Source organism: Odocoileus virginianus, chromosome 4, assembly GCF_023699985.2.
Source record: "Odocoileus virginianus isolate 20LAN1187 ecotype Illinois chromosome 4, Ovbor_1.2, whole genome shotgun sequence".
Classification (NCBI taxonomy): domain Eukaryota; kingdom Metazoa; phylum Chordata; class Mammalia; order Artiodactyla; family Cervidae; genus Odocoileus; species Odocoileus virginianus.
Window position 1 is genome coordinate 90,765,798 of NC_069677.1, and position 21,044 is coordinate 90,786,841.

The window sequence follows — 21,044 nt, forward strand, 5'->3', positions numbered from 1 at the left end:
TGCTGTCTAGGTTGGTTATAGTTTTTCTTCCAAGGAGCAAGCATCTTTTAATTTCACAGCTAAAGTCACCATCTGCAGTGATTTCAGAGCCCCCAAAAATAAAGTCAGCCACTGTTTCCACTGTTTCCCCATCTATTTGCCATGAAGTGATGGGACTAGATGCCATGATCTTCGTTTTTTGAATGCTGAGCTTTAAGCCAACTTTTTCACTCTCATTAAGAGGCTCTTTAGTTCTTCTTCACTTTCTGCCATAAGTGTGGTGTCATCTGTATATCTGAGGTTATTGATACTTCTCCTGGCAATCTTGATTCCTGCTTATGCTTCATCTAGCCCATCATTTTGCATGATGTACTCCGCATAGAAGTTAAATAAGCAGGGTGACAATATACAGCCTTGATGTACTCCTTTCCCAATTTGGAACCAGTCTGTTGTTCCATGTCTGGTTCTAACTGTTGCTTCTTGACCTGCATACAGATTTTTCAGGAGGCAGGTAAGGTGGTCTGATATTCCCATCTGTTTAAGAATTTTTTACCGTTTGTTGCAATACACACAGCCAAAGTTTTTTGTATAGTCAATGAACAGAAGTAGATGTTTTTCTGATATTCTCTTGCTTTTTCTATGATCCAATCAATGTTGGCAATTTGATTTCTGGTTCCTCTGCCTTTTCTCAATCCAGCTTGAACATCTGGAAGTTCTTGGTTCACATACTGTTGAAGCCTAGCTTGGAGAAGTTTGAGTATTACTTTGCTAGAATGTGAGATGAGTGCAGTTGTGCAGAAGGATAAATTAGGAGGTTGGGATTAACATATTCTCAGTACTAAGTATAAAATAGATAACCAATACTGAGCATAGCACAGAGAATTATACTCAATATTTTATAATCACCTATAAAGGAAAAGAATCTGAAAAGGAATATATATGACACACATATATAAATGTACAACCAAATCACTGGGCCATACACCTGACACTAACATGATATTGCAAGTCAATGATACTTTAATTAAAAAGTTAGTGTCCTAACACATGTGCTGAGGGCAGGCCCCCAAGGGACTCTGAGTGGCTGTGGCGAGGGCACTGCCAGGCCCAGCCTGGCTGCTTGCTTCGGCCCTTCTCAGGGACTATTTGCACTGCTTCCTTAAGACGGAATAGGGTCCCAGGAAAACTGTTCAAAGCCCATGTGGAAGCTTTTCTGACTGCAAGACCGAATCAGCTGTTCTTTCTACAATATGCTCATTCATTTTACCTTCCAAATCAGTTGTTCACACCTGTAACAGCCTGTGTCCCAATCACATGGACCAACTCTCATCCTCTATACACAGTAAATAGTTGTTTTGTTGTTTTTTTTTAAAGAGGGAGGAGCTGCTGAGTTGAATTGCATCTTACTAAAACATATCAAAAGTGTCCTTTAGGATTATATGATCCAGCCTCTGTCCAAGAAAAGGGTGACCTGCCCCATAAAAACAGCAGGCTGTGACAGAGGCGAAGCCTGAATTTGGAGACTCCTTCAGAGGGCTGACCCAGGACTAACGCTATGGGAGATCTGGTCCCGCCCCTGCAGAGCTCTTGTTTGGCAGATGAGGAAGACGGGTCTAGCTCCCTTAGCACTACTTGCTGACCATGATGCTGATGTAAGTGGAAGCAAAGCTGACTGAGATTGGTGGTATACAGAAGGCAGTCAAGGTGGTTTTTTAACAGTAATGTATGTATGACCAAAAGAGTTCAGAGTCCTGGCTTCAGTCTTCTTAAACAAGAATCTACTGGTCTGAATAAATGCGTGTGTCTTCCTGGAGGTCTGAATAAATGAATGCGTTTTACCCAGGGGTGGGGGAGCTCTTTTAAGAAGAGTTTTCGGCACTTCTGGCTGAGAGCAAGAGTCGTTTATGACAAGATGTCTTAACCACCAGGAAGATCCGTCATGAATCCAGCATCTTTCTGGAGTTTCAAACTGCGACCTCGTGCCGCCTCGCGGGCCCATGGTGTCTCAGGCGGGGCCCCAGGCAGTTTCGCAGGCCTTCTGGTTCCACCAACAGTCCACGCTCCTTCCTGCCCTGGAGTCTGTGTTTGCCGTCCCCTTGCGTGGAGGCTCCTCTCCCTGCTCTTCGGCTGGCTCGTTCCTTTCTCCAACAGTTCTCACCTCAAGTGGAGCCTCCTGAGAGACAGCCGTTAGACCAACCCACGGAGGTCTTCATCTAGATCAGATTCTCCCCCCTTCTCATTTTAAGGACGACATCCTATTCGCACCTTTTATAACACATGACAGACTGAGCACTTCCTGTTTCCTTGTTTGTTACGGTGAGGGCCATTTTCCTTTCATTTTTCCACCTTCAATGTCACCGGAAGCTGAACAGTGCCAGTGCACTGTAACGCGCAGTAAAGATCTGCTGAATAACAAACTCAAAATGCTTTTCTAAAACGATCCAAAATTATTTAAGGCCGGAGAAAACCCTTAATAATATTTGAGGAAAACATAATTCTACTTGATGAAATGTCTGAACATAATAAATAACAAATTTCAAATACTGGTTCAATAAAGATATTTTGATTACTCTTTTATAGATTTTTGAAAACCACTATTTACTCAGAAGTAAAACTTGAAGTTTTTAAGGCTAGTCTATGTCAAAAAGTCTGTATTTCTGACTGAATATGAAAACATAACTGAGGAATCACCAATACCTGAATATTAACTACAATAAACATTCAACTGGTTAAAATGTAGTGAAAAAAAGAACAATATACAGTCGATACAAAGAAAAAAAACATCTGCTTTTGGTCACTAGCAGAGAAAACACACAGAAATATGATTCTTCAAGAAAGGCAGATTTTAGGGAACCGCTTCAGCTCTAAGAAGGGAAAAAGGATGACAAAAACAGAAGTAACACATTCTTTCTATAACAAAATCACGCAAAAAGTATCCTAGGAAATCTGAACAGAACCTCCAACAAGAACATCAGGAAAAGGAGATAAATGGACAATGTGCATTCTCAGAGTCAGTGTGTGTGTCCTTCACCACTCAGAGAAGACGACATTATGATGGCCTTACCAGAATTAAGCATTTTCTATCATCATCACCAGACTTGAATCCATTTATCATTTCAATTCTGATATAAGACATTTTAGTAAAGTCACTTGACATTAAAAAAAAAAAAAGCTGCATGTACACTGAGGGTTTTGGAATTAAAAAAATAAAAATCTATTACCGGCATAAAATCTGAGTATTTGGATTTTATAATTTAAAAAAGCAAAGTCTAACATAACTCCAAACACTAGCCAAATCAGAACTGGCCAAGCACAAGAACACTGTACAATATATTTTATAGGATGTTTTTGTGTACAAGAATGACTATAGAATTAAGTTATCTTATTTCTGGCAGTTTTCTCCCATAAAGAGTAACAGTCACTGCTAACAGAGATGCTTGCAAACTTACCAGAAATAATTTTTTGACAATATTCTAGTCTTCAAACGGTGGCTGTCAAGTTCTTACTGAAGAATCTACAGTGTTAATCAATGTACTGTATTTCATTTGTAGTAAGTCTTTGCGATAAGGTTAGCACTCAACATACAACACAAGTAAGAGAGGACCAAAAAATGAAAATTACTTTGCTTATGTTTCCGTATTAGAATTTTATTTGCTGAAGGGTAAAAGCAGATTTGCAAAATTCACAGTTAACTTAAAACAATAGTTTTAAACCTTTTATTCCGAGCCCTTACTGCCTTCAGGAAGGAAAGAACATCTGGTTATTTAAGGAACACAATATGTTCACATTCTCTATGACTTTTGTTTCTAATTGGGTTTTTAATTTTTTTTTGGAATTTGAACAACTAGTTAGAACAATGTTTTTTAATCCCTTCATATTTTTCAGACTGCCCTCCCTCCATCCCTCCACTTCATTTAGTGGGTTGTTTTTGGAAATCTGCTCAGTGATTCTAGTATAACAAAAGACAGGGAAACAAGCATGGAGACTGTGGTCTGAAGAGCTATGTATAGAAACCATACTGGAAGGTGAGCAGAGGAGAGAACGCTACAGATCTCTGATATCCAGTCTCTTCACACGTTTAAAAACACTTCAAGGGGTTCCTGGGTCACTTTACGAACAGGTCAGTTTCACTTACTACAGATGCAAACAATACCTACTACTATAAATAAAAGAATCTATAGGAGAAGTCTCAGTAACTAAGGTTCTACCATCTTTAAAACTAACACAAGCTACATCCCTCAGGCGGGAAGGAGGCTGAAGACCTGGCTTCTGCCCCCGACCTGCCCTGATGAGCTGTGTGGCCTTGCGTGCGCCTCTCAGCTCCGCTCTGACCGTCAGCGTGCTCACCCGCAGGAGGAGGAGGGGCGCCAGGCTCTGGAATTCTCACAGTCTAAGTGAAGTACGCTAACTGGATTCTTTGTTATGTCTGCTTTGTTTCATGGTGTTTGAGGGCAGTAACAGGTTTTCAAATAATTCTGTCTGATAGCAAACTAAGGAACTAGATGTCCTTTAAGTTCAAACTCGAGGGTCTCTTCACCATCTTGATAAAAAATGGCAGCTGACAAATAATCCACTGACCATGGTTTCTGTGGAATGTGGATATGGCGAAGTGAGGTGAAAACAGGTGAGGTGAGTGAGATCCACCCAGATTAGAGTCAGTATTCAATTTACTATTGTTTTCTTAAGATCAACCACTGCAGGACACAAGGCTAAAGCTATTAAATGAGAGGATCATGAGGAGAGATAGCCGATAAAAGAGGCAAGCAAATCGCTAACCTGTGATTTAGTGATTAAACAAATCGCTAAACTAAGGTGCTGAGGGGACTCAGAGGGAAAACACCTGCTCGTCTGAGCCTGGAACGGCTTCCTGGAGAAGGGAGAGCAGATGCTGGGACTCTCAGGAGCGGGTGAGCAGAAGCAGGGCCTGGAACCTTTCTAGCTGGTCTGGACGCATGCATGCAGCTTGGCCTGGGGAAAGCCACATGGCCTTGATCCTTTGCACTGAAAAAGGAAGAGGAGAGAGAGCCCGCTCTGCCCGTCTCGGAGCCTGGAGTGACGACCAAACCAAGCAAGGCAGAGGGCGTGGAGACGGGGAGTGTGAGCCTGTGACCAGTTTACAGGCCCATCACCTCAGTCTGCTCCGCTGAGCAGCAGTTGCCCAGCAAGGCCAAATCTGATGGCAAACGAGTAACAGCCCAGTGCCTCGAGCTCTCCTACAGTCTGTCCTCATCTGAGCAGGCTCCACTGGGACTGAGGGCTGGCGGGGGGCGCAGCGCTGCTCTGCAGGCTGACGATGAACTAGGGAGGCCCAGCGCCTCGTTCACGTCCATCTTACTGTGTCTGTCAGCAGCCCTAAGCACAGCTGCCTGGTGAAGCCGGGACATGGGAAAGCAAACGCCCAGGCTTCAAATCTCCGCTTTCTACTAGTTTACAGAGATCTGCCTGTGTGGATGCACTCACTCTGATTTAAGTGTTTCACTGCTGCCGGTACACAGGAAACACTTAAAGCACTCTGATGGCTGGATCTTCAGAGGATGGGGGTGATGGCTGGATCTTCAGAGGATGGGGTGGGGTACTAGCAATACCTTTTCCTTCCTCTCTATTCCCTCCCAGTGTCCACGGCCTCCTCTATGAGTTCAGAATTGACATGAACTACATATCCGCTTGGGGAGTTTTAGAATATACGTGTAAACTTTTTTTCCCCCCCACTTGTGTTTTCGATCTTATTGTATCATTAGAAGTCAGTTCTTTATGGTCAAAGGTTGCTCTGCTTGGGTGGGTTATCAGAGGCAAAGTAATTCAACACAAGAGACTACGAAGACTCAGGAAGCGTGGATTGAACCAGATGACAGGATGTTTGGTGGGAGAGTCAAGACTTGAACCAGTGTCTGGATTTCTAGCTCAGGCTCCTGGGTAGACCCAGGACCCCTCACTGCAACAGACCTCCAGTTGGCACTACTGCAGAGTAAGGTTAGTTACATTTGACATTTACTAACAAAGTCAGTGGGTCAGCATTACAAACACTTTACTAAACTCCCGCCTCGCTGAGATGGCCATCTGAAACCACCTTAAAATGCTGCAGCTGTCTTTATTTTCCCTTACAGATGTCACCATGCCATGACCTTGTTCTCAAAAGCTTTTTAAACGTGACTCCTGCCTTCTGCCCAGGTTCTCAACTCTCAGAAATACCAGTTTAAGGTCCTAACTTTTGGACACTTACCTTAATTGCTTTTACTTGGTAAGACCCTGAAGGTAAAAGTGAGCAATACTGTTTTTTAGATCCCTTTTATGCTATTGTTTTTCTTTTTTTCCTCTTAAACCTCAGAGAAGAATTTAATGCTTGTAGAAGTGGTTTCATTATTCTCTCTCTCCCCCTCTCTATGTGTGCACACACACACACACACACACACACACCCTTCTTTTCTAAATGTGTACTTATTTGCTTGGCTGCTCCGGGCCTTAGCTGCGGCATGCAGGGTCTAGCTCCCTGAGCAGGGATTGAGCCCGAGCACCCTGCATCGGGAGTGCAGTCTTATACACTGGACCAAAGGGGAAATCCCTCTACCACCTTCCTGAGACCAAAAGCATTCTAAAATCACATATTCTGCTAACAACACTGATGAATTTAGTATCAGAATTCTGTAACTATAAGCGCAAATGGTTTATAGGAAGGACAGCCGTATTTAGCCAGGAAAAAACTCAACAAGATGGATGGTTTACATAACAGATTCATTTCTCCTTTCAATTAAACCAAACAAATCACACAAATGGATAATTCAAATGGCTATTTTAGAAATTTCTTCACACTCTGTGTGACTCTAATAATTTCCAGTGTTGAACAGATAGAATTTACCATAAGTCTGTAGATCAAAACTCAGATACCTCATTGACCAGCAACTTCATTCTTTACTCCTTTTATAGATATGCCACTAATCTTGGCTATTTCATATTAAAATAATATACTTCTACAGCGTACATACACATAAAAAATATGGGACTATGTTTTTCATAGTCTGACTCCTAAACCTTACCAGAAAAACGATAAGCTACGTTATGTATCAGAGAAATGATGGATTATGTTTCTGATACATAATGAAATTCTGTGCAGAAGAAATGATACAAAAATTGTGCATTTCTAAGAAAATGGATATAGGCACAAGGAAAAACAATAATTTAAAATCAAGCAAAAAATAAATATAAGATATGCTCAAAGGTGGACGTCAACAACTGAGTCAAGGACAGAAATCTCTCAGAATCAGAATCACGTTGGACTTGGAGGTCCACGTCGATCAGACAGAACGCTGGCAGTGGACCCGCAGAGAGACAGACTGAGACAGTTCCACCACGGCCAGCACGACTGCAGGGGGCCCTGCCAGAGAGCCAAGGGTGGGGTTTCTCTCTCAGGCTCCATCCAGTATTTTTGTTTGGCTCTGAAGCATCAAGGATTCACAGATTTTTTTTTTTTAGATCACTTAATTTTCTTATTTTCAAGAAATATAACATTAGTTGTAAAAGAGCACACTTTTTCTCTGGAGTGTAAAGAAAATTTTGGTGACTTAAGTTCAAATAGAGAAGTCAGCATTAAATTCTCTTTCCCTTATTAGGTTACTCTTAACCCGAAAAATGAACACACATTCATAATATGAAATAATTTAGCATTCCATTCCACTATAAACTCTTAGAAAGCGGGTGTTTGTTTCACAGCTCTAACGTCCTGGTGTTCGCATGGTTCTCGAGGCTCTGCCCGGGTCAGTTTTGGCCCCGAGCGGGAAACTGACGGCCAGGAAGCACGGCTCCCAGCAGAAGCGCGCGCTCAGCACGCCCTGAGCTCGCAGGGGAGCAGGCGGGCAGAGGCCCTTCTGGGCGACAACACAGCGCTGCTGTCTCTCAGCCCATAGCCTCTGCGTCTGCCTGCCGAGTTGCTAGCCCATCAGGCATGGGAGTTTGGGCCTGCGACTCTTTGGCAAATTCTTTCAGCAGGTGAGTCATCTGCCATTAGGCAAATTTTACATGACGAATCCTTAGAGTCATGAGGACAGGCCAGTGTTTCACCCCACTTAACACTGTGCATATCCCGCCTGGGAAGCTTACCTTCGGGTCACGAAGGAACAGAGCCTTAAGGATCAGTGAGTGAACGTCCCCGATGAGTGGGTAATGCATCAGAAGGCCAAGACAGGTCTGGTAGTTACTGGAGATCACTAAATAAAAGGGAAAAAGTAATTGAGAAGCGATCCAGTTTCAGGTATCTGTACCACTAAGAGAAACAAAATAACAACTTAGGTTCAAACAAAGTAAATCAGTAACTGAACTGAGTCGGATAAAGGGAAGGGGAGAAGGGATGGTTACCACACGGCCCTGTGCCGTCCACACAATCCAGCACACAGGCCACGTCCTCGGGGCGGTGCTGGACACAAGAGCCGGAGCTGTGTGTGCGTTTGCAACATAAACTAGGAGCATGCACTTTTATTGCCATATATATGGCTGTATTTAAATGTCTCTACTTCACTGCTTGGAAATTAGAAGCAAAAATCTTATGAATGGGAAAGAACCAGTTTAAAATTCTCATGAAATATTATTTACCATGATTATTATACTTTGCAACTTACACATGTCCCATTTATTTTCTGTATATATAAATATTACACAGTTCAAAATTAAAGAGAATGTAACTTCTTCAAATTATTTATTTTTCTAAAGGTAACAAGGGATTTAGCAAAGATATCTATGCAGCATTTTCTTGGAGGAAGTGTCAAAATCTTCATGGAGAAGCCTATGTTCCTTAGACCGACATTTAGGCTTTTTCCCCCCAATCAACCTCATTACGGCTGCAATTGTTAAACAGTCTTTTCCGGCAGGTCTGTGTAAACTGCTCCATTTCCTGGCCACCCATCTGTCCCCGCTGTCCCCGCTGCGCCCATCAGCGATGCTGGTTTGGGAGCCAGGCGGATGGCCTCGGCGGCGCGACTGTGAGCAAACTTTACAGCTGCGACTTCCTGTGGTCGCAACTGAAGCCTTTGTGTTCATCAGAACGGTTAATGGTTAGTTGAAAAATATTCCACAGGAAAACAACTGTGATTCACTAGGAACAATACAAGTCACAAAATGATGTTTTATGATCAGAAATACCCTTGGTTCCTAGACTTCCTTTTTTTCTTCTTCTGTTGGAAACATCATTCCTTGCGACAGCGTCCCACCCCCTCCCCCTTTCCATGAACATTATGGTGAAAGGAGATAGGACCGGGCAAGATGAATAATTATAATCTATGGAAGGAACCACTTTATCATCTTCATTTCCATTGCTGATCTGACAGTTGGTAATTTCATACATCTGCTTTCATTTGTAAAGTGCTCACTTATCCAACTCTTTCTGTATCTGTTCAGACTCTTCTTTCCTTAGTTGTTCATTTTATCATATTCATACTCAGTTACCTGTTGTCTTTTTACTGCAGAATTAAAAAACCTAGGATATTTAGAATAGTATAACATTCTCGTGTACAGTTTCCTTTGTGATCAAACAGATACATACAACTTGGATAATCAATTCATTTTATAACTCATATAAAGTCATTTTCCCAAATGCTGTAATGATTATATATTAGTCACTGACCCTAGAAGAATTCTTGTGTATTTTGTGAGACAGGCAGGGGAGTTTAGTGGAAATGGTTCTGGGCTCAGGATTCAAAGATGGGGCTCTCCTCCTGGGACTCCACTTGAAAACCTCCCATAACACTGCCTGGAGAGTAAATGACATAATCTAAGGGACTGATTTACAGCAGCTGCTCACAACTTGTTGGGAGCAACCTGTCTGAGCTCAAGTTTACTCATTCAGAAAACAACTTTCTGATTTGAAAGAAATTTACCTGCCTACCTCACTCATTCCAACAATCATTTGTTGAGTACCTCATACATGACTGGCCCTATGTTGGGAGGGGAAGCAGAGAGGAAGAAAACGCAGCCCTCACTCTGAAGAAAGTGGAAGCACAGAAGGGCTGATGTCTAACACAGGGAGTTGTTACTGTCGTCACCGCTAAGACAAGAGTGACCTGCTGAGGCTTTCTTCACTAAGCTCTGTACCCAAAACCTTACCTGCGTGTTTAATTCCTACGACAGTCTAACTACAAGGGTACAATTATTATCTCTGTTTTTACAGATGAGAAAACTGATCCTTGGAGATGTTAAATCACTTGTCTAGATCACACGGTGATTTGGTGCTGAACCAAGATTTGTATTCAGAAGTCTAGTGGAAGAGTCAGGGTTTTATTTTGAAAGGCCATGTTTTGAAAATCAAATGACACAACAGATGCAAACAATCATTGAAAACAGAGGAGTCAGCTAATATTAGTGCTCCTGTGAGCTGTGCTGCGCTCAGCCACGTCCGACCCCGTGACTCTACGGTCTGTAGCCCACCAGGCCTCTCTCCTCAGGATTCTCCAGGCAGAAACACTGGAGTGGGTAGTCTACCCCTTTTCCAGGGGATCTTCCCAACCCAGGAATCAAATTGGGGTCTCCCACGTCACAGGCGGATTCTTTACCAGCTGAGCTACCAGGGAAGCCCACAGTAAGTGTACATGGCTTGGAAGATCAGCATAACATAGTCTGTAAAGCATTTTGACACAGGCACTCGTTTGGAGGAACCAGGGCAACAGTCCTATGTTATTACAACTTGAAAAACTTTTGAAACTATGAGAAGTTTTAAAATACATTTTACAAATACAAATACATTTTATAAAATAAGGATGCTAAATAATCTATTAACATTCTTTTTGTATAACAAATGAAGACACTAAGGCTCCTCCTCCCATTTCTCCCATCCACCCATCCACTCATCCATCTACTGAATGTAACAAACACTTCCCTCAGTTCAGTTCAGTTCAGTCGCTCAGTCGTGTCCAACTCTTTGCGACCCCGTGGACTGCAGCACACCAGGCCTCCCTGTCCATCACCAACTCCTGGAGTCCACCCAAACCCATGTTCATTGAGTCGGTGATGCCATCCAACCACCTCATCCTCTGTCGTCCCCTTCTCCTCCTGTCCTCAATCTTTCCCAGCATCAGGGTTTTTTCAAATGAGTCAATTCTTCACATCAGGTGGCCAAAATATTGGAGTTTCAGCTTCAGCATCAGTCCTTCCAATGAACACCCAGGACTGATCTCCTTTAGGATGCACTGGTTGGATCTCCTTGCAGTCCAAGGGACTCTCAAGAGTCTTCCCCAACACCACAGTTCAAAAGCATTAATTCTTTGGCACTCGGCTTTCTTTATAGTTCAACTCTCACATCCACACATGACCACTGGAAAAACCATAGCCTTGACTGGACGGAGCTTTGTTAGCAAAGTAATGTTGACCACAGCCTTGTCTAACTCAATGAAACTAAGCCATGCCGTGTGGGGCCACTCAAGATGGATGGGTCATGGTGGAGAGGTCTGACAGAATGTGGTCCACTGGAGAAGGGGATGGCAAATCACTTCAGTATTCTTGCCTTGAGAACCCCATGAACAGTATGAAAAGGCAAAAAGACAAGATACTGAAAGATGAACTCCGCAGGTCAGTAGGTGCCCAATATGCTACTGGAGATCAGTGGAGAAATAACCCCAGAAAGAAGGAAGAGATGGAGCCAGAGCAAAAACAACACCCAGTTGTGGATGGGACTGGTGATAAAAGCAAGATTCGATGCTATAAAGAGCAATATTGCACAGGAACCTGGAATGTTAGGTCCATGAATCAAGGCAAATTGGAAGTGGTCAAACAGGAGATGGCAAGAGTGAACATCGTCATTCTAGGAATCACCGAACTAAGATGGACTGGAATGGGTGAATTTAACTCAGATGACCATTATATCTACTACTGTGGGCAAGAATCCCTTAAAGAAATAGAGTAGCCGTCATAGTCAATGAAAGAGTCAGAAATGCAGTACTTGGATGCAATCTCAAAAACGACAGAATGACCTCTGTTTGTTTCCAAGGCAAACCATTCAATATCATGGTAATCCAAGTCTATGCCCCGACCAGTAACGCTGAAGAAGCTGAAGTTGAACGGTTCTATGAAGACCTACAACATCTTCTGAACTAACACCCAAAAAAGATGTCCTTTTCATTATAGGAGACTGGAACGCAAAAGTAGGAAGTCAAGAAACCCCTGGAGTAACAGGCAAATTTGGCCTTGGAGTACAGATGAAGCAGGGCAAAGGCTAAGAGTCCTGCCAGGAGAACGACTGGTCACAGCGAACACTTCCCTCAGCAGCTGCTAACTTGCCTGCTTTCAGATGGCATCTCCAGTGAAAGAGGAGAGCGAGAAAGCTGGCTTAAAGCTCAACATTCAGAAAACTAAGATCATGGCATCTAGGCCCATCACTTCATGGAAAATTGATGGGGAAACAGTGTCAGACTTTATCTTTTTTGGGCTCCAAAATCACCGCAGATGGTGACTGCTGCCATGAAATTAAAGGACGCCTACTCCTTGGAAGGAAAGTTATGACCAACCTAGACAGCATATTAAAAACCAGAGACATTACTTTGCCAACAAAGGTCCATCTAGTCAAGGCTATGGTTTTTCCAGTGGTCATGTATGGATGTGAGAGTTGGACTGTGAAGAAAGCTGAGCAACAAAGAATTGATGCTTTTGAACTGTGGTGTTGGAGAAGACTCTTGAGAGTCCCTTGGACTGCAAGGAGATCCAACCAGTCCATCCTGAAGGAGATCAGTCCTGGTGTCCATTGGAAGGACTGATGATGAAGTTGAAACTCCAATACTTTGGCCACCTCATGTGAAGAGTTGACTCACTGGAAAAGACCCTGACGCTGGGAAAGATTGATGGCAGGAGGAGAAGGGGATGACAAGAGGATGAGATGGCTGGATGGCATCACTGACTTGATGGACATGAGTTTGGGTAAACTCCAGGAATTGGTGATGGAAAGGGAGGCCCGGCGTGCTGCGGTTCATGGGGTCACCAAGAGTCAGACACGACTGAGTGACTGAACTGAACTGAATTTACTCATGAAAACTTGTATTTCCAGAGCATTTTTCATCTGTAATTATGTGCCAGACTTGTTGAATAACTAAGGCCAATTTAGCGTATGTAAAAGAGAAAAATGCAAGCTTTTAACAAGAATAGTAGAGATTTGATAGGATGAAAATTTAGTTTTGATCTTTAAACTTTTCCTGAACCTGAAAAACTCACCCACCACACTGTTCCTTCTCAACTGTTAATTCAACCAGAGCAGGACAATGACACAAGATAAGAATGAAAGAAACAAAAAAGATTAAGCTTTGCTATGTATCTGCGATTGAAACCAATGTGTATGAGCTTTACTGAGATGATCATATGCTTTTTATTCTTCAATTTATGAATGTGGTATATATTACATGGATTGATTTGCAGATACTGAAAAATCATTGTATCCCTGGGATAAATCCCTTTTGATCATGGGCACAGTCCTTTTAATGCACTATTTGATTTGGTTTGCCAGTATTTTGTTGCATGATTTTGCTTCTGTGTTCATCAGTGATATTGGCCTGTAGTTTCTGTTTTGGACGGTATCTTCCTCTGGTTTTGGTATCAAAGTGAGGGTGGTCTCATAGAGTGAGCTTGGGAGCATTCCCCCTTCTGCAATTGTTTGGAACAGCTTCAGAAGGACAGGTGCTAACTCTTCTCTAAATGTTTATATGTGCACACAAGGATGCACATGCTTAAAGAAAAAAGGACCGAAGCCACACACTAAAGATCTTCTTTACAGAAGGCTAAGGCAAAGGTGAGTGGTATCCAGGAAAAGCTATGGAATTTGAAATTGGATGACCTAGACTAGATCTACATCAGAATGGTGGCTGGTCGTTTACTGTGTGTGATCTAGGCAAGCAGGGTAACTTCACTAAACCTTTATTCCTCTCGTTTATAAACAGTGCTTACTCTGCTTGCAGGGCTTCCAACAGAACGGCAGGGATGTGAGGTCGTTTGCTTCCCCACCTGGCCTGTCTATCGCTAAATAAACAGGACTTCCTTCACCCTGGTGGCGCAGCTGGTAGAGGATCTGCCTGCAATGCAGGAGACCCGGGTTTGACTCTTGAGTTGGGAAGATCCCCTGGAGAAGGGGCAGGCCACCCACTCCAGTATCCTTGGGCTCCCCTTGTGGTCCAGACAGTAAAGCATCTGCCTGCAACTCAGAAGACCTGGATTTGAGCCTTGGCTTGGGAGGCTCCCCTACAGAAGGGAAAGGTTACCCACTCCAGTATCCTGGCCTGGAGAATTCCATGGACTGTATAGCCCATGGGGTCTCAAAACGTCAGACACAACCAAGCAACTTTCACTTTTACTTTTTACCTGAAGCAGAACTGACTTAGCTGCCTCTACCTTTAAATGGCCTACAACTATTCTGGAATGGTTCTATGGGAGCTGGTTTAAATAGTTTCTCCAGTGGTAACAAACAAAAAAATAATGGACACTGTTAACTTACATATAAGCTGAAGTTAATTGTACTTATAACTGAAAAATTTTGAAGTGAAAGACAAATTATTTAATTTCATATTTAGATATACATTCCCAAGGTAACAAGACGGGCTAAGTACTATTTCTAATTTTTTTTTAAAAGTCATTAAGCACAAACAATGTGCCTGGCAACTTGCCATGTGCAACCACACCCCAGCCCTGAAACTCAATCCTCCACCCATACCCACATTACTCATCTCACCCCCGTGAAGTTATACCAAAGTTTTTGGTTAGAACAATTTCTTGCTTTCATTTTTACAGTGTATCATAACTCCTCTTCAGTCTCCTGTAGCCTCTTTTCCTTCCTGCTGTTTATAACTGCCGACCTTTACATTTGCTTTGTTATGTATACATCTGTCACTGCTTGGTCACTCCGTGTGTCTGGTCACAGCTACGGTTTCTCCAGTGGTCACGTATGGATGTGAGAGTTGAACTGTGAAGAAAGCTGAGCACCGGAGAATTGATGCTTTTGAACTGTGGTGTTGGAGAAGCCTCTTGAGAGTCCCTTGGACTGCAAGGAGATCCAACCAGTCCATCCTAAAGGAGATCAGTCCTGGGTGTTCATTGGAAGGTCTGATGCTGAAGCTGAAACTCCAACATTTTGGCTACCTGATGCGAAGAGCTGACTCATTTGAAAAGACCCTGATGCTGGAAAAGATTGAAGGTGGGAGGAGAAGGGGAAGATGCCATCCAACCCTTTCATCCATCACCAAGTCGATGGACATGAGTTTGAGTAAACTCCGGGAGTTGGTGATGGACAGGGAAGCCTGGTGGGCTACAGTCCATGGGGTCGCAAAGATTTGGACACAACTGAGCAACTGAAATGAATTGAGTCACTCAGTTGTGTCCGACTCTTTGTGATCCCATGGACTGTAGCCCACCAGGCTCCTCTGTCCATAGGACTTCTCCAGGCAAGAATACTGGAGTGGGTTGCCATGCCCTTCTCCAGGGGATCTTCCATACCCAGGGATCGAACCCAGGTCTCCCACACCAGAGGCGGATTCTTTACCTTCTGAGCCACCGGGAAGCCCAGGCTGCTGGATGAGTGCTGGTCAGAGGAATGTACGTGAGGGACACAGAGTCAGCTACCCACCAGGCGAGGCCTCCCCATCCCTGCGGACACAGAGTCAGCTACCCACCATGTGAGGCCTCCCCATCCCTGCAGACACAGAGTCAGCTACCCACCACGTGAGGCCTCCCCATCCCTGTGGACACAGAGTCAGCACCACCACGTGAGGCCTCCCCATCCCTGTGGACACAGAGTCAGCTAACCACCACGCAAGGTCTCCCCATCCCTGCGGACACAGAATCAGCTAACCACCATGTCTGAGGCGGATAGTCGTTACACTCTGGGGAGTTTGTCGGTTGTGCTAGTGAACAAGTTGGAAAGTTTGGAGGCTTCTGTCCGCACAAACTCACTGTGATGGAAATGACAGAAGTTTCTAGAATGAAAGAGGCTGCAGTTCGGCAGCTTGTGAGCTAAATCCAGCTGCAGAATTGTTTAACTAGCAGTATTTAAAAATTTTTTGATAAGTTCTTGATATTTAAAAATGAGAATGCTTGTCAGGAAAACTTGGATTTCATAAAAATGGTAGGAGCTGGTAACCCTGGTGGAGCATTCCCGCGGGACAGCAAGTGGCTGGAGCCGCAGGGGCGTGCCCTCCGCTGGGGCTTGGCCCTTCACTTTGCTAGGGCTCTCACTGCTCCCAGCGCTCAGACGTCACTTGTGACGCCTGCATACAGCCATGTACACAGTCACCACTAACTTAATGCTCCCAGTCATACACATCTCCTCTTAACACTTAAAAATATACAAGCCCTAGATGTTCTGTCAACCTCTCTCTTTCCTCCTGAGGAAACTGCTCACGAGGTCCAGGGTCTGCTCCCTCCCATGAGGACGCCCTTCACCTCTTACCTGTGTTGCGTTCCTATTTCCCAGAGCACTGAGCCACGTCCTTCTTGCTTCACTCCCTCATTTTGCTGGAGCACATCCCTCCAAAAGCTCTATGCTCCTGAGATGAACGTTTTAAAACCTCTGTTTGAAAGATTTGGACTTTAGTCAACAGTCTGGTTAGGTAGAATTCTCTAGGTTGGGAATATTCTTCCCTCAGGATATTGGTAGCCTTGTTTTTAGCGTTTCTTGCTTTCCAGCTGGAAAACCTCAAACCATTTCGATTCCTAATCCCTCTGTGATCTATGTTGTCTTCTCCTCCCCACATCTTGTTCTGTAAATTTATGATGAATACCTTGGTTTGTATCTATTTTCATGTGTAACAGGCCCTTTCAATCTTGAAACTCATGTTCTTTTGAAACCAGAAATTCCTCTTTGTTCCTTTGATGACTGCTCTTCATTTTGAGTTTGTTATTCCTTCCTTTTTTCTTTTTTTTTTTAAAGAAATCACCTTAGCTAGATGTTGGATCTCCTGGCCTGGTCCTCTAATCTTCTTTATTTTCGCACTATTTCATGGGCTTCTGAGACACTTTTCCACTTTTATATTCCAGACACCTATTCTTATAGACATTTTAATTTTTAACTAATTTTTCCTTTGGATGATGTACTTCCTAGCTCTCTGAGAAGTGTTCTCCGCCCTGCAAAGGCTCTGTTGCCTCCAAACTGGTCTTTTCCTGGTTGTTGTTTTTTTTTTTTTTTTTTTTTTTTAGATCTCTGCTTTCATTTTGACACTCTCCTCAAATGCGTGGTGTTTGGGGCTCCCTGCTCCCGTGTAGGAGTGGGGCAACGTAAAGGTGACTTGAAGTCAGCTGTGTGTGCATAGGAGTGGGTCTGCAAATGCTGAGGGCTGACCAAGGTCACTCTTGGGCCATCCCTGAGGCTCTTGTCTCGTGCTAACTAGATTCCTTCAGAGAACGTCCTCCCAAACTCTTCCTAGAGGGAGACAAACTAGCTCCAACATCCGGAGAGAGAAGGCCAGCGGTTCAAGGTCACTGAAATTCTGCAGGGCCCTGGTTCAGACACCTGCACCATGCCGTCCAGAGGGCGTACCCTGAAGGCTGGAGATCTGAACGCTGGCTTCTTGGACTTTAAACCAGCTCTCAGTTTTCAGTCTTAACTCTTTCCCTCCCCCTACCAATTTCCAGAAGTACCTAGTACTGCCAACTTCCACACTTTTAGAAATTTTACGGGTTATTTCCTGGCTTTCTCCATGATCAATTTGGTGTTTAGCTTTCCTGGACATGCTAAGTCAGTTATCACTCACCCATCTGTTTCCCTGCTTCCAAAACTGCCATAATTTTCTTCCTAATTCTCTTCATCCTGTGGGTTCATGCTATTTCAATAGGGTCTCAGGAGCAAATAAGGCAAATGCAGGATCTTAAATATACATCTCATATCTGATATCCTTGTCATTTTAATGACACTTCCACTGAGCACCTGGGCAAGCGAACTGAAGGAAAAGAAGAACCCAGGTGGGGAGGCACCCACATGGAGCAGTGGGGAACTAAGCGGCTGGGAGGCAAAGCTCACCGCCTCCCTTTCTCTCCGCGTCAGAGAGAACGGCCCCTGCAGGGCCGTGCACGTTCTCCTTCCGTAGCAACACAGGGATGTGCAAGCTTGAGTATTTCTGGGTAAGAGTCCACTGACGCATGCGATTCTGCTGGCTTTTGCCTATAAAAGGTGTCCTAGAGTTCCCGAATCCATCTGTCACATTGCTTTCTAGGGCAACAAAACACTGTGGAACAGGAGTAACTACGTGGAAGGTTAAGATTATGGTACCAGGATATAAGACCACCTCTTCAGTTTCATAGAAGGCCAGAATGGGGTACCAACTATTAATTTTGAACATGGAATAGAATTTGACTGGGAAAATAATTCTCCCTTCATATCTCTATTCCTAGAGCTGAATAAATTATTTTGAGGCAAAAAACAGACATTAAAAAGACAATGTGACATAGGAGAACGCCCCAAATCCAAAACACTGACACCATCAATGCTAGGATCGATGTAGAACAAGAATCTTCCCGCGCTGCTGATGGGAATGCGAAGTGGTGCAGCCATTCTGGAAGACAGTCATATGTTTTCCAGGCCTGACCACAGACAGGCAAGTAGAAAGGCAGGATAGTTAACTTTATGTTTCCAACTTGACCAGTCTAAGGCATGCCCAGATACCCGGTAAAACGTTACTTCCAGGTGTGCCTGTGAGAGTGCGGCTGGGAGAGACGAGCCCTGGACTCAGCGGACCGAGTGAAGAGGTCCCGCGTCGCCAGGGAGTGGGCATCGTCCTGTGTGCAGGGAGCCTGATGGAACAAGGCAGAGAAGGTGGGTTCCTTCTCTCTGGAGCTGGGAGGGCCCCTTCTCCTGCCCCTCCATACGGGAGCTCCGCGATCTCGGGCCTTGGGGTCCTGGTACTTACACCACCAGCCGCCTGGTTCTCAGGCCTTCAGATTTGAGCTGAATTATGCCACTGGCTTTCCTGGTTCCCAGCTCACAGACGGCGGACTGTGGGGCTTTCAGGCCTCTATAACTGTCAGTTGACTCCTGTAAGAAGTCTCCTCTCATCTCTCTCTCTCTATTCTACTGGTTCATTTTCTCTGGAGAATCCTAAAACCAAAGGCTTCCGCTGACAGGCCTCACGGGGCAAACTGCCCTCCCCCAGCGGCCTGGTGCAGAGCCGGTAAGCCGGACTCCCTGAGGCGCGCTGCAGTCAAGGTCTCAGGCCAGCGCTCAGGTGATGACCTCCCGCGTGTTTCCGTTAGATCTCTTCGGCTGAGGCAGTGGGCAGTGGTCCTCTTCACACGCCTCTGCCAGGACCTCCTGATGGGGGCAGGGGGAGGAAATCATGAAGACCTTTGTCCCCCAGGGACTGAGCGCCCAGCACTCTTCCACCCCTGGCCTCTTGGCCTCCCCAGTGGGGTCCTGGCTTAGGAGGGAGATGGAGCTGACAGGTGGGGCAGGGAGGGCCTTCAGGGCGGGGGAACACACAGCGTCCTACTACAGTGGGGGACACACATCATCATGCACGGGCCACACCCACTCAAAGTCCAGCACCAAGAACGGCCTGAGAGTAAACCCCGGCCTTCGGGCGTCTATGACATGTCCGTGGTCACGACGGGCCTGCTCTGGTGAGGGATGTGGGCGGTATAGTGGGTGGTGTATGTGGGTGGGTGAGGGTGTATGGGAAGCTCTGTACTTTCCACTCAATTTTGCAGCAAGCAGAAAAATTCTCTAAAAAATAAAGTCTGTTTTATTAAAAAATCTAAACAAAAAAAAAAGGCAATATGTTATTCTGGTATATCAGCCTATGTTAGTGAAACAGAGATTTAAAAACTATTATAAAACATAAAGTAGTACAAATGACACATTTATAATCCAAAGGGGACATTAATATCTACATCTGATATGGTCAATATTTACTGTCTGAGCAGGAAGAAAGCTGGCTGTCATCAGCTGCTTCAACATCCCTTCAAAAATAAGACCCCAATTTGTGCTTTGGTACAAACTCTGAGGCGCAACACTGTGTGATTTGGGAGAGTCTCTATTTCTAGTTCTCAAAGGCTTCCACTGAAAAGCTTTACAAGCTTTTCCAGAAAAGACAAAATGTATTCAATTTGTAGTTGAAATAAACTGCATTTTGACATCAGTATAATGTTGAACATGCTTTTAACAAGAAAACAGAGAAACAGAAATTCTAGAGTAGGACAGATGGAAACACTGGCAGATAGACAGATAATGACTGAGGAGGAAGGGGAGATCTAAAGTGAAATAAAAAGAAGCAATGTTTTAAACCACGAAGAGGACATAACTGTCACTCCAGGCTGGGCCAAGAAATGACTGAGGACATGCCTGCAGAAAAATTACAGCGCTGGCTGAAAACGAGGCAGGGAGTGGTCACCAGTGCCAAGAGGAAACTTGTCCATTTACAAAGTGTTCAGGCAGAGAGTTAATTAAAAGAGACAATAAACATTTGTGAGATACTTTCTGGTTAGGAAAGTTTACTGCTAAATGGATTTGATTATAGTGTTTTAGCTATTAATGCCATTTACAGGACAAATAAAAGGTATGTTACTTTATAAATTAAAGAAAATGTTTTCCTTTGACACTAGTAAAGATAAAATAAAACTTAAATAAATAAAAGATGCAGAAAATTTCAGAATTTAATTTAAAAGGAGACACTGCTTCCTTTAAAAGAGCCAAGCTGAAAAGCGCTCCCGGCACCTGCCCTCTTAGCAAAGGGGTCACAGGGATGCACGTCCCCTCCTGGACTCGAGGGCGCCCTCCCGTGGAGGTCCCTGACCGCACGAGCTGGGCAGAGGCAGACTCAGGCGCCTCAGGGGGCCTTGGGCTGAGAAGAAGGGACTTCCCTGCGCTGTGAACCCCATCTCTCCAGAGCGCACAGGGGCGCTCAGGAAGGAACGGGAGGACGATGCAAGTGCTACTGAGCGGCCCTGACTGAAACCTCACAGGACTGCAGAAGGGGGAGGTGGGGGGGCCGGGGTAACCCAGGAGGGTTGAGGGAAAAGCTACTTTGCCCCAGCTGTGAAAAGAGAAGCGGGATCCAGGGAGGTGAGGCCAGGAGAAGGAGGGGACCACATGAGTGACTTCTAGTATGAAAACTCAGCGAGTAAAAGCTAAA

The 21,044-nt window shown here is 44.4% G+C and overlaps 1 protein-coding gene across 25 annotated transcripts in view; it reads right to left on the minus strand.

Moving 5' to 3' along the window:
• Positions 1-21,044, minus strand: part of TBC1D5 (TBC1 domain family member 5) — a 559,964-nt gene that overhangs the window by 127,738 nt on the left and 411,182 nt on the right. For all 25 annotated transcript variants that reach the window (XR_011487445.1, XM_070467024.1, XM_070467039.1 and 22 more), the window contains one exon: positions 8,071-8,177. Coding sequence is in view for 24 of the 25 variants with exons in the window: in XM_070467024.1 (XP_070323125.1) it covers positions 8,071-8,177 (107 nt within the window). In the remaining variant the exon portion in view is untranslated. The remainder of the gene's footprint in view (positions 1-8,070; positions 8,178-21,044) is intronic.